This window comes from Gopherus evgoodei, unplaced genomic scaffold, assembly GCF_007399415.2.
Source record: "Gopherus evgoodei ecotype Sinaloan lineage unplaced genomic scaffold, rGopEvg1_v1.p scaffold_35_arrow_ctg1, whole genome shotgun sequence".
NCBI classification, from domain to species: domain Eukaryota; kingdom Metazoa; phylum Chordata; order Testudines; family Testudinidae; genus Gopherus; species Gopherus evgoodei.
The window spans coordinates 4,559,239-4,572,974 of NW_022060027.1; the positions used below are offsets into that span (position 1 = coordinate 4,559,239).

Here is a 13,736-nt window from a genome sequence, read left to right on the forward strand (position 1 = left end):
TCTATAAAATCATGACTAGTGCAGAGAAGTAAATCAGGCCATGTTATTTACTCCTTCTCATATCAAAAGAACTAGGGGTCAGCCGACGAAATGAACACGCAGCAGGTTTAAAACAAATAAAAGGACATTCTTCCTCACACAATGCACAGTCAACCTGTGGAACTTACTGCCACAGGATGCTGTGAAGGCCAAGAGTATAACAGGGCTCAAAAAGGAACTAGATAAGTTGGGAGGTCTCGGGGTCTCTCATCACCTGGCTGGCAGTGGCACCCCCAGGCATGAGCGGTTCCCAGTGTGGGGTGTATGGGGGGCAGGAGGGGGTGGGCGGAGACGGGAGGTCTTGGGGTGGGGGAGATGGGGGGGTCTCAGGGTGTCTCACCCCCTGGCAGTGCCCCCAGGCATGGGTGGTTTGCAGTGGGGCGTGTATGGGGGGCAGGACAGGGTGGGGAGGAGATGGGAGGTCTCGGGGGCCAGACGGGGGGCTTCAGGGTCTCTCACCCCCCGGCTCCCGGCGGCGCCCCCGGTTCGGCCGTTTCAGCTGCTTCAGGACCCGAAAGGCCTCAGCCGATTTCTGCAGTTTGCCCACGAAAGCTTCAATGTCGTCGAAGATCCGGTTCAGCAGCTCCTGGGGGGGCGAGGTGGTAAGCGGAGGCCTGGGGGTGAGCAGGGGGGCCGGGCCCCTCTGTGCAGCCCCCAGAGCCCCAACCCCCAAATCCCTGCCAGCTCGGGGGGGGGGACTGCAGCAGATCATCCCCCCCTCGCCACCAGGGGATAGGATGAACATGCAACCCCAACCTCGCCTCATCCCTCACCCTCCTAATCTCCCCTCCCCTCACTGCCTCTCAGCCCCCCGGCTCCCCCCCAACACCCCATCACTTGTACCCTAACCCCCAACACCCCCAAATCCCACCCCCCAACCTCACCTCATCCTTCACCCCCACCAAATCTCCCCTCCCGCCACTGCTGCCCAGCCTCCGTCTCCCCCCCAACACCCCATCCCTTGTACCCTAACACCCCCAAATCCCACCCCCCAGCTCAACTCACCACATCACGCTCAGTTTGCAGCGCGCCTCGGTCCGAGGGGTCAGCTGGGGGCAGAAGGGACAGGGGTCAGGACTCCTGGGTTCTCTCCCAGCTCGGGGAGTGGGTCCTAGTGGTTAGAGCAGGGGGGCTGGAAGCCAGGACTCCTGGGTTCTCTCCCAGCTCAGGGAGGGAAGTGGGGGCTAGCGGTTAGAGCAGAGGGACCTGGGAGCCCGGACTCCTGGGTTCCCTCCCTGGCTCTGCCCCTCCCCCCGCCACACACACACCTGCGTCTCTCTGACTCTGCATCTTCATTTCATTCAGAGTGGCTGAGGGGGTGATCACCACCTTCCTGTGGGGGGGTGGGGGCCGGGAGCCTGTCCCCGCCGGGATCGGCGGTGCCCCATTCTGCATCTTCTCACTGTTTGCTCTGTGAACAATATGGGGTGGGGATTGAGGGAGGGATGGGAAACACCCAAAATTGTACCCAAGCCCCCACCCCTCAGAAAGACACTCCCTGGCTCCCCAGCCTGCTCCATCACCCCCAGCCTAGAGGGGGTCCCCCCAGCCCCTCAGTGTCTCCCTCTACACCCCTCTAGTCCCATCTCCCCTGGAGGCTGCCTCTGTCACCCCCATTTCTCTCTCCCCCCCAGCTTCCACCAGCCCATGTGGAGGTTCCCTTTTCACACCCTCTAGATCCCCCATCACCCCACTCTCATGCCTCTGTAAGGCCCCCCATAGCCTCACCCCCCCGGTCTGCCCCATGACCCCCACCCACTATGGCATCCCTCCTTTACTTCAGCCCCCCCCAAACTCCTCCAACGACCCCCCCCCACATCAGGCTTCCGCTTCACCCCAAGGTCAAACCTGCATCCAGGCCAGAGCACTTGCACCCCACATCCCACCCCAGTATGGCCACCCCCACAATGCACCCGCCCAGCCAAAGTCCCCCGGACTCCGGAGTCCCGCCCCACCTGAGCGCTTCTTTCCTCTGAGTGTTGCTCCCCGATGTGAAGCCCAGCAGGGCACTGTTAATGTCCTCTCGGATCGGCTCCGCCTGCGGGGTGGCAGGAACAGCACAGGTCAGATACCGGGGTAGATGGGCCCATGAGTTTGTTCTGAGGTGGGTGGGATACCAGGGCAGACAGGCCTATGGGTCTGATCCAGGGGGCAGGGAGGGGGTGGGATACCAGGGTAGATGGGCCCGTGGGTCTGATCCAGGGGGCAGGGAGGGGGTGGGATACCAGGGTAGATGGGCCCGTGGGTCTGATCCAGGGGGCAGGGAGGGGGTGGGATACCAGGGTAGATGGGCCTGTGGGTCTGATCCAGGGGGCAGGGAGGGGCCGGGATAGCAGGAACTCCCTTGCGTGGGTCCGTGCCAGCCAGATCAGAACACCCAGCTTTTGCCACCTGCTATCCAGCATGCCTCGGGGTGGCCAGCCCTCTTGGCATGGGGACTGGAGGAGACAACAGCATTTTCCCCATCTTCCCCCAGAGTCAGACCCCCCACTTCCCTACTAGAGGGAGGGGCCAACAGCTGTCAATCCTCCATGGGGAGGCGGGACTTCCTGGAATGCATCCAAGGCCCTTTGAAGCTGATTGGCTGATTCAGCAGAGAAATCCCTCCTGTTGGAAGACGGGACTTCCTGCATTGGACACTATTCTGGGAAGCTGATTGGCTAATACCCATGGAAGTCCCACCCCCCCCCAGAAGGCAGGACTCGCTGTGATGTCATGGCTCAAGAAGTTGATTGGCTGAGGCTCCTCACGCTGGCTGAAAGGCAGGACTTTTAGCAATGGAAATTGTGGCTCTGGAAGCTGATTGGCTCAAGCCGCATGGAAGTCCCTCTGATCAGAAGGCGGGACTTCCTGCCATGTGGGAGCCACATCTGATTGGCCCATGAAGGCTTGTCCCTAGGGTCAGTGGTGGAGCCCCGGGGCAATATTAAAAAAAGGGGTGGAGCTATCGCTGCCCAAGGCTGTTAAAAGGCAATCCAGGAGTCCAGGTGAATGTCAGGGCAGCAAAAAAGGGGGTGGGGCTAGTGATGTCACCATATGGGCGGGGCCAGTGGATCCCAGTGCCATATAAAGGCAGCGGGTGCATGGTGTGGGCATCCCACCAGGAGAAACCAGGAGTCTGGGTTCAAAAGGGTGGGGCCAATGCCATCAAGTGAAAGGAGCGGGGCTAGTTATGTCAACCAAAGAGGGCGGAGCCAGTGGCATTTAAAAAGGCAGGAACCCCAGGGCAGAGTAGGAACCCAGGCGTCCGGGCGAGGCTGCCCCCTCCCCCCTGCCGTCCCCGAGGGCCGCTGCTCACCCCAATGTGGGTGCACTGGAAGAAGTGGGCATCAGGCTGGGTCTGTTGGGGCTCCTGGCACACGAGGAGCAGCAGGGAGTGGGCGCGGGCACTGGGCAGCACGGCCTCGCAGCGCAGCACCCCCGCCAGCCCGTAGCTTTCCAGCTCCTCCTGCGGGGGGCGACAGAGTCACGGCCGGCCTGACGCTCCCAGACCCTCCCTTGGACCCAGACCCACCCCCAGCCCCAGCGCCCACAGACCCTCCCCCAGGCCTAGCACCCCCAACCACTCCCCCAGCCCCAGCACTCCCAGACCCAGCGCCCCCAGACCCTCCTTTGGACCCAGACCCAGCACCTTCAGACCCAACCCCCCCGACCCTCCCCCAGCCCCAGCGCTCACAGCCCCAGCACCTCCAGATCCAGCAACCCCAGACCCAGCGCCCCCGGACCCTCCTTTGGACCCAGACCCAGCACCTTCAGACCCAACCCCCCCGACCCTCCCCCAGCCCCAGCACCTCCAGACCCAGCAACCCCAGACCCAGCGCCCTCAGACCCAGCACCCCCAGCGCCTCCCGCCCAGGCCCCCCCCACACCTTGGAGTGGACGTCGAGCAGCCTGATGGCCGACCCAGTGACTTGCAGCAGCATCTCCTGGGCCCAGAGCTGGCCCTGGGCATCCATGGCGGCCACTTTGCGCACGGCGTCCTCCACCGAGTGCAGCTCAGCCGCCTCCCCCACCGGGAACGTCACCAGGTGCTGGGGGGGGACAGGGGGTGAGCCCAGAGCTGCCCCCACGCAGCCCCCAGGCCTAAGACCCCCTATGCAGCCCCCCAGCCCCCCACCAACCCCTATGCAGCCCCCAAAGGCTCTGAACACCCCCCCCACAGCTCTCCCACGCCCCCCACAGCTCCCAACACCACTCCTCACAGCTCCCCCAAGCCCAAAACCCCATATGCAGACCACCAGACTCCACCACCTCCCCGGTCCTCCCAGGCTCCCAACACCCCTCCCCACAGCCCACAGCCCCCCCAGGCCCAATGCCCCCCTTGGCAGCCCCCCACAACCCCTACACAGCTGCCAGGCTCCCAACACACTCCCCTGCACCCCCAGCCGCACCCAGCCCCTCCCTCCAGCTCCCCACACCCAGCCCCCAAGCCCCTTTCCCCCAAACAAAGCGTAACACCTCCCCACCCAGCACTGCCCCCTGCGGCCCCAACAGCCCCCCTTGGGGCCCTGCCCCATTACCCCCCCCCCCAAACAGCCAATCCCTGCCCTGGGGCCAGATCGGGGCTTGGGGCCCCTAGTTACCCTCTCCCCAGTGGGGCCCATGTGACCCCTCCACCCCTTGCTCCCCCCAACTGCACCCCCAGAGCCCCAGGCTCACGTTGACGGTGTATTGGGAGACGTCGGCCATGATGAAGTTGGAATATTTCTTCCTCTGCTCTGTGTAAAGAGACGGGCAAATTATAAAGGGGGGATGGGGCAGGGGCCTGTCCCCTCTAGGGGGCACTGGCTCCCATCCAGCCCCAGGGTAGGGACTGGCTGGCTCCGGGGGCGGGGAATGGGGCCTGGGGCCTGTCCCCTCTGGGGGGCGCTGGCTCCCATCTGGCCCCAGGGCAGGGACTGGCTGGCTCAGGGGGGCTGGGAATGGGGCAGGGGCCTGTCCCCTCTAGGGGGCGCTGGCTCCCATCTGGCCCCAGGGCAGGGACTGGCTGGCTCAGGGGGGCAGAGACTGGGGCCCGGGACCTGTCCCCTCTAGGGGGCGCTGGCTCCCATCCGGCCCCAGGGCAGGGAGTGACTTTCCCAGTGTGGCCTGGGGAAACCAGTTCGGTGGCTGCGGCTGGAGATTAGCAGGGACTCCCGCCCCCAACTTCTTTGGCTCCAACCCGGGGCCTGATCTGTTTCTCTTTCGGTTTCCCTCTTTGGGTGGGGTGAGGGGGGCGGGTCTTGGTGATCAGACCAGAGTGAAGGGGAGGGGGAGATACACCCTGGGGTGGTGGGGGCAGTTTCTGCTGATCAGACCACAGGAGAAGTGGGGGAAGGGACATACACCCTAGGGAGGGAGGGGGACATACACCTGGGGGGGAGATACACCCTGGGGTGGGGGGGCAGTTTCTGCTGATCAGACCAGAGGAGAAGTGGGGGAAGGGACACACACCCTGGGGAGGGAGGGGGACATACACCTGGGGGGGAGATACACCCTGGGGTGGGGGGGCAGTTTCTGCTGATCAGACCAGAGGAGAAGCGGGAGGGAGGGGAAGACACACCTTGGGGAGGGAGAGGGAGATACATCCTGGGGAGGGAGGGGGATATAACCTGGGCGGTAGATACACCCTGGGGCGGGGTGGGGAGGTTGTACTGATGACGCCAGAGGAGAAGTGGGGGGGGGGGAGAGAGATACACCCTGGGGGGGAGATACACCCTGGGGTGGGGGGGCAGTTTCTGCTGATCAGACCACAGGAGAAGCGGGAGGGAGGGGAAGACACACCTTGGGGAGGGAGGGGGAGATACATCCTGGGGAGGGAGGGGGATATAACCTGGGCGGGAGATACACCCTGGGGCGGGGTGGGGAGGTTGTACTGATGACGCCAGAGGAGAAGTGGGGGGGGGGGAGAGATACACCCTGGGGGGGAAGGGTCAAGCACTTTGTTTCCTTTTGGGCTGTTGCCAGGTTGGCCTCTGGTCTGCGCCACCTGCACCGGAGGAAATGCAGCGACTGCAACCAGCGCGGGGGGGTGCATGAGACCCTACAATAACACCACCCCATGGAGAAGCCCCCCCAGCAGAGACCCGACAATAACACCACAGCTCAGCAGAGACCCTACAATAACACCGGGGCTCAGCGGAGACCCGACAATAACACCGGGGCTCAGCAGAGACCCTACAATAACACCGGGGCTCAGCGGAGACCCTACAATAACACCAGGGCTCAGCGGAGACCCTACAATAACACCGGGGCTCAGCGGAGACCCTACAATAACACCAGGGCTCAGCGGAGACCCGACAATAACACCACAGCTCAGCAGAGACCCTACAATAACACCACAGCTCAGCGGAGACCCTACAATAACACCGGGGCTCAGCGGAGACCCTACAATAACACTGGGGCTCAGCGGAGACACTACAATAACACCACAGCTCAGCGGAGACCCTACAATAACACTGGGGCTCAGCAGAGACCCGACAATAACACTGGGGCTCAGCAGAGACCCTACAATAACACCGGGGCTCCGCAGAGACACTACAATAACACCACGTCTCAGCGGAGACCCGACAATAACACCGGGGCTCAGCGGAGACCCGACAATAACACCGGGGCTCCGCAGAGACACTACAATAACACCACAGCTCAGCAGAGACCCGACAATAACACCGGGGCTCAGAAGAGACCCTATAATAACACCGCGGCTCAGCGGAGACCCGACAGTAACACCGGGGCTCATCGGAGACCCGACAATAACAAATGAACGCACTTGACTCCTCTGTCCAGTAGAGAGACCCTACGACAACACAGCAGCTCACCAAAGACCTGTGAGAGACCCTACAATAATAACGCAGCCCAGCTGCTCTCCCCCCCCCCCCGTCCCCAGTCCTCCCCTCGCCCCCATCAGAGACTCACCATAGATCTCCCTGGCGCTGGGCTTGGAGACCTCACTGCGGAGAGCGGGAAGGAGAACGAGAAAGTTAAACAACAGGAGAACAGAGCCAGGGCCTGGCAACAGGGAGACCAGATCAATGGGGTCCTGCTCCTGTCCCGGAGTCAGGGAGAGAACCCAAGAGTCCTGGCTCCCAGCCCCTAACCACTAGACCCCACGCCCCTCCCAGAGCCAGGGAGAGAACCCAGGTGTCCTGGCTCCCAGTTCCTGTCTCTAACCACTAGATCCTACTCCCCTCCCAGAGCTAGGGAGAGAACCCAGGAGTCCGAGCTCCCAGCCCCCCCCGTTCTAACCACTAGCCCCCACTCCCCTCCCAGAGCCGGGGAGAGAACCCAGGAGTCCGGGCTTCCCACCGCATACTCACCTGCCTGAGGAACTCATGGTGTTGACAGAATCCACAATTCACACTTCACCTTGAGGGTTCAAAGATAGTGAGAGAATCATTGACAGAGTCTAGAGGTGGCACCATCCCTCCCTGCAAAGCCGGAGATAGAACCCAGGTGTCCTGGCTCCCAGCCCCTCCCTGCTCTAACCACTAGATCCCACTCCCCTTCCAGAGCTGGGGGGAGAACCCAGGAGTCCTGGCCACCAGCCCATCCCCGCTCTATCCACTAGACACCATTCCCCTCTCAGATTTGGGGAGAACCCAGGCGTCCTGGCTCCCGCTCTAACGACTAGATGCCACTCCCCTCCCAGAGCCGTGGGAGAACTCAGGAGTCCAGGCTCCCAGCCTCCGCCCGCTCTAACCACTAGACCCCACTCCCCTCCCAGAGCCGGGGGGAGAACCCAGGAGTCCAGGCTCCCAGCCTCCCCCTGCTCTAACCACTCACCTCCCCTCCCAGAGCTGGGAGAGAACCCAGGCATCCGGGACGGGCCTCTCCCTCGCCTCACGCCTCCCGTTTGCCCCACAAGCAACTGGTCTGTTTATCAAGGGTGTGGAAACAGATTATTTCCCGCCACCCGCCCCCACATCCATGGGGGGGATCCCCATTCCCCAAGGGGCTGCCCCCGCAACCTCCCATCCCAGCCGCCCCGACCCCACATCCCCTCCCCAGACCAAGGCCAACACAGGAGCCTGGCAATATTGACTCAGACCTGATAACCTGCAATTCCCTGGCATGTGGCCCCTCCAGTCTGTCCCCCCTGCACTTACCCGATCTCTCACCGGCTATTCAGACCTTGCCCCCCAAGGCTGGAAGAAAGAGGCATCTCAAGTGTGTGTGGGGGGAGATATTGAAAAGGGGGGGGTCCACCCCTGAGTCCCACCAGATCCAGCTCTTAGGTGTCCAGGGAGCCGTCCTTTCCCCTCTGTCACCTGGGCACAGGTGTGTGGCGCGATCCCCAGCAGCCGCACCCACAGCATACCTGGGCAGGTAACCATGGGCCCGCCCCCCCAGCCTTCCACCCGCACCCTCCCTGCACCAGCTGCTCAACCAGCTGTGAAGGTGCAAAATAACAACCCCTCAGCCCTAGTGGTTAGAGTAGGTTGGGCTGGGAGCCAGGACTCCTGGGTTCTCTACCCGGCTCAGGGATGAGAGTGGGGTCTAGTGGTTAGAGCAGGGGGGGCTGGGAGCCCGGACTCTTGGGTTCTCCCCCAGCTCTGAGAGGGGAGTGGGGTCTAGTGGTTAGAGCAGGGGGGGCTGGGAGCCAGGACTCCTGGGTTCTCTCCACAGCTCTGCGAGGGGAGTGGGGTCTGGTGGTTAGAGCGGGGGGGGGGTGGCTCAGGGACAGACTAAGCTGCACTGACGGGGCTAGAACAGGCTCTCGTGTGTCTCACTGGCAGAGCCAGAACCCAGCGCTGGGTGTGTCCCGTGCCGGGGCCAAGAGCGGGAAATACCGGCCCAGCGAGTCAGTCGCCACGGCCTGGGGTGCAGCCACCTCTGGGGTGGGGCAGAGGGGCTGTTTATACAGGGACCCCTCGCCTAGTACTGACTGCCAGGGGAGAGCAACCCCTGCTGACCCCCTCGCTTCGCTCCCGGCAATCCCTGCTGAGCCCCCTGCTCTGCTCTGCTCCCCACAGCCTGACCCCCTGCCCCTCTCCCTACAGCCTGGCACCCCCCAGCTGACCCCCTCGCTCTGCCCACTGCTGACCCCCTGCAGCCCAGCGACCCCGATCCCTGCAGCCTAGCGGCCCCCGGTACCCCCTGCCGACCCCCTGCCCCTGTCCCTACAGCCCAGCACATACTGCTGACCCCCTGCCCCGAATCCCTGTAGCCTAGTGCCGCCCGGCGCCCCCTGCTGACCCCCTGCCCTTGTCCCTACAGCCCAGCACCCACCGCTGACCCCCTGCCCTGATCCCTGCAGCCTAGCGCCCCCTGCAGCCCGTCACCCCCTGCTGACCCCTTGCCCTTGTCCCTACAGCCCAGCACCCACCGCTGACCCCCTGCCCCGAATCCCTGCAGCCCAACGCCCCCCACTGACCCCACAGCCCAGTGACCCCTGCTGACCCCTCACCCCATGCTATGCAGTCCAGTGCCCCCTGCTGACCTCCCCCCGTCCCACTCCCTGCAGCTGGGGTCAGAGTGACCAGGCAGCTCCGGCTGGGACTGGTTGAACCAGGATCGAATTCCCACGGAGCCGGAGCCGGACCAGGGAGAACAATGGAGGGAAACGAGAGCACAGCCCAGGCTGGGGGGGAACCAACCTGGGTTAGCACGAACCACGGTTCTTTCCTGGCTCTGGGAGGGGAGTGGTGTCCAGTGGTTAGAGCGGGGGGGGCTGGGAGCCAGGACTCCTGGGTTCTCTCCCTGGCTCTGGGAGGGGAGTGGGGTCTGGTGGTTAGAGCTGGGGGGCTGGGAGCCAGGACTCCTGGGTTCTCTCCCCAGCTCTGGGAGGGGAGTGGGGTCCAGTGGTTAGAGCGGGGGGGGGTTAGGAGCCAGGACTCCTGCGTTCTCTCCCCGGCTCAGTGAGGGGAGTGGGGTCTAGTGGGTGAGAGCAGCGGGGGTTGGGAGTCAGGACGCCTGGGTTCTATGGTAGTGTCTTGCAGTGGGGCTGCTTCAGCTCCATCTGAGACATCTCAGAGCCGGGGGGCAGGAGGGAGCCAGAATGGGCTCGGTGGCAAAGGGCGGATCTGGCCGGCTTGGGAGTTTACATCCAGGCGCGGCAGGTTCAAGGCTAGGTCAGCTGGAGCTGACCTGGGTGAGGAGCCTGCGTGTGTTTGCTCTGGGGGCCTGGCCACCGCTTTGGCAACACCTTTGGGCAGGGAGCCTACTCACTGTGGGGGCTGGGAGCCAGGACTCCTGGGTTCTCCCCCGGCTCTGGGAGGGGAACAGGTGGGAGCCAGGGCTCCTGGGTGTGATGGTGGCTAACCAGGTGCCAGCTTTTCCCAAGGCTTAAGGCCTCAGTTGAGCACAGCCACATTCATTGCTCGAAACCCAGCTGTTTGGCCTGGGCGTTGGCCCAGTTAAGGTGGGTCCTGGACTTATCCCAGCGCATTTAGACCCCACAAAATGCTGCGTCGCTAGGGCCCATTGTGCCTGCTGGCCCAGGCTCCCTCCCTGGGAAAACCTGGGCTCTGAACCTGGCCCGCCAGGGAGCAAACGGCACCTGCCCCTCGGGTGAATTCGTACACCCGGCTGTGGGCCTACCGGCTGCGAACAGGGCCCCGTGCAGCCCCCAGCCCCGGTGGAAAGCCCCACCACGCCCAGGCCCAGGCTACGTGCAAGCAGGCTAGGCTCCCTAGGCTGCAATTCGGGAAGGCCATAAAAGCCCGAGAACGGCCGATCCTTCGCTCGCTGCTCTTTGGACTCTCGTGGGAACCAGATGCCGAGATCCCTGGGCCCCCCCGGCGGACGTTCAGCACTGCCCCCCCTGTGGCAAGACTTTCCCCTTTGGGAACCATGGACCGACCCAGTTGGGTGGACACGTCGCTGGCTTGAACCAGCCAATAACTCTTTGGTTTGTCCCCATTAAATCTGCGGGGAGTTTGCTGGCAGCCGGGCTGCCCACGCCAGTTTCGCGTTAAACCGCCCCAGGCTCAGGGCCTGATCTCTCGGGCCAGGGAGCGACCTGAACAGTTTGCCTGTGGATCACTTAGTCCAGATGGCCCTGATGGCCAGCCCGCCCGGAGCACTCTCAGGGACGGCCGGGAGTTCGCCCTTGGAGCTAGGCGGGGGGAATTTAAGCCTCAGCCACACCCCTGGCTTTGGGGGTCTCTGCCCCGCTTCTTGGCCGGCCCGAGCCTCTTGGTGCCCGGCCTCCCTCGCTTCAGCCTCAAGCCTAGAACTGCTTGATGTTCATTCCTTTCAGCGCCGGTTTCTCCGCACCCGGTGGGTCAAGGGGGAATATTCTCCACCTCCAAATCATGAGGGGTCTGGAACGGCCTCTGTATGAGGAGCGATTCATAAGACTGGGACTTTTCACCTTGGAAAAGAGACGACTAAGGGGCGATATGATGGAGGTCTATAAAATCATGACTAGTGCAGAGAAGTAAATCAGGCCGTGTTATTTACTCCTTCTCGTAACAAAAGAACTAGGGGTCAGCCGACGAAATGAACACGCAGCAGGTTTAAAACAAACAAAAGGACATTCTTCCTCACACAATGCACAGTCAACCTGTGGAACTTACTGCCACAGGATGCTGTGAAGGCCAAGAGTATAACAGGGCTCAAAAAGGAACTAGATAAGTTCTTGGAGGACAGGTCCATCAGTGGCTATTAGCCAGGATAGGCAGGGATGGTGTCCCTAGTAACTGTTTGCCAGAAGCTGGGAATAGGTGACAGGATAGATCACTGGATGATTCCTTGTTCTGTTCATTCCTTCTGGGGCACCTGGCATTGGCCACTGTCGGTAGACAGGAGACCAGGCTAGATGGACCTTTGGTCTGACCCAGTCTGGCCGCTCTGATGTGCATCTATGAAGTTCTGGATGCAGATCAAAGCCACAAAATTCCAGGGCTGCAGAGAGCGCCTGCAGGAGGGAACAGATTGAGTTGACTCGAGGCGATTTTATACCGTTCGTAAACACCTGCACAGGGAGAAAATACCCCGGGTCGAACAGCTGTTCCACCTCGCCATGAAAAGCAGGACCCGTCCCAACTCCAAATCAGGCACCGGTTTTGCATGGCGCCCGGCTGCCCTGGCGGTGGACTCAGAGCCAGACCAGCAGCCTGCCCCAGGAGATGTTTGTCAGAAGCACCGGCCACCACGGGAAGTTGCTGTGATGCGTTTATGAGCCTGCCTTGTGCCTCGCTTTCCCTCTCGGCTTTGGACAGCGGTTAATGCAGGAGCAGGAAGGGAGCCAGCCGGCACACAAGTGGGGCGCAGGATGTGGGCGTGATGCCTGGCCGGCTGGGAGCAACAAAGAACCAGGTTACACCTCCCCAACTTGACCAAGCAGAGCTGCTGGCAGGAGGTTCAGCCGCTGGGGAGCCATGACAAATTTCAGGGGCTCGTGTGGGGGTAGAAGTCCTAGAAACGTTGGGCCAGGAGGAAGCATGATGGGTGGATGCGCCAGGGCAGGGCCACGGAAACCCGTATCGTCCTGACAGGCGCATGTGCAACCTGGTCTTAAAACCCTCCAGTGCTGGGGACGCCAGGTAATTTGGGCCAGAGAGTTGGCCCGAATATCACCCTGGCGGCAAGATCCAGGTTCCTTCTTCTCCGGCCCCGGCCGGACACAGAACAATCGTCATTCTTCCAACCTCTGAGCTCCCCCCTCGCCGTTCTCACATCCGCCCCTCAGCCTCCTCCAGCTCCGGGCCTGAGTCTTGCAACCATCCCGCAGAGCGCGGCTCAGAAGGGGTGGGTTTTTCCGGAGAGACACCAGCAACCGGCACTTCCCATCAGCGAAAAAATAGTGCCAGCAGTCAGAGAAATTTCCCGAGAGGCAGAGCCGGAAAACAGCAGCTGGGGATGGTGGTGATGTGTTTGAATCGTTATAAAGCTTTTGGCCTCTCACCCTCCCCCTTTAATAATTATTGCAGCCCCTTCATTCTTCCCTCCAGACTCCTGGGTTCCCTCCCCAGACCTGGGTGGAGAGTGGGGTCTAGTGGTTAAAGCAGAGGGGCTGGGAGCCAGGACTCCTGGGTTCTCTCCCTGGCTCAGGGAAGTGGGGACTGGTAGGTTAAAATGGGCATGTGGATACGTCTTGGTTTCTTCCCCCAGAGGTGCCAGCCGCTCCAGGGCCCGCGGGCACTCCCCTGTGCCCCAGCCTACCAGTAAGGGTTATACACCTCGGTGGGCTTGTGGGGGAGCACGCGGAGCAGCCCCACGCCAATCCCCAGAGTCTCCCCCTCTTGGAAGTGGCAGGCGCTGCAGAATAGACTCATTTCAGAGACCCCAGCCCCCGACGCCCAAACTGGGGTAAAGCAGCACCCTGATGTGAGAGACTCCTTGGAGAAGAGTCCCGGTTGGCTTGTACCGGCCCCCACAGGGAAGCCCCCTGACTGGGCCCAGAGACCCTTTCAGGGTCTGTTTTCTCCAGCACACTTTCATCCTCAATAACCAGGCCTGGGCTGTGGGGAAGCCGGCTGGGCCCGGCTGCTGGAATCAGCTGACCCCAGCCGTCTTTAAAGGAAGCCACAGAGGGGCACAGCACCCCTGCAACACCCCGTTATCCACCCATCCCCTTGTGCCCGTCCCTCCAGCCCCCTCCCCGGCTCACCGAGCCCTTTAAAAACCACACCACCAGGGAGCGGGACGGGCTTTAAAAAATTTTTTTTCTGTTTTTTTTTTTGTTAAAGTTTTCATTTTTTGTAAGATTTTTGTTTTTCTAGCCCTGTGCTTTAAAGGTCTGCAGCCGAGCTGCTAAAATAAACAAATACAAT

The 13,736-nt window shown here is 62.1% G+C and overlaps 1 protein-coding gene across 1 annotated transcript; it reads right to left on the reverse strand.

The window, feature by feature from the left end:
- Positions 1-448: 448 nt before the first annotated feature.
- Positions 449-7,847, reverse strand: LOC115641684 (epidermal growth factor receptor kinase substrate 8-like protein 1). Its single transcript, XM_030545014.1, has 10 exons — positions 7,801-7,847; positions 7,335-7,383; positions 6,934-6,968; positions 4,699-4,757; positions 3,909-4,070; positions 3,338-3,487; positions 1,995-2,077; positions 1,308-1,450; positions 1,045-1,088; positions 449-625 (listed from the first exon to the last, which is right to left on the reverse strand). Exons 2-10 carry the CDS (start codon positions 7,349-7,351, stop codon positions 485-487), a joined length of 834 nt encoding a protein of 277 aa, XP_030400874.1. The 5' UTR covers positions 7,352-7,383; positions 7,801-7,847; the 3' UTR covers positions 449-484.
- Between the last annotated feature and the right edge of the window lie 5,889 nt (positions 7,848-13,736).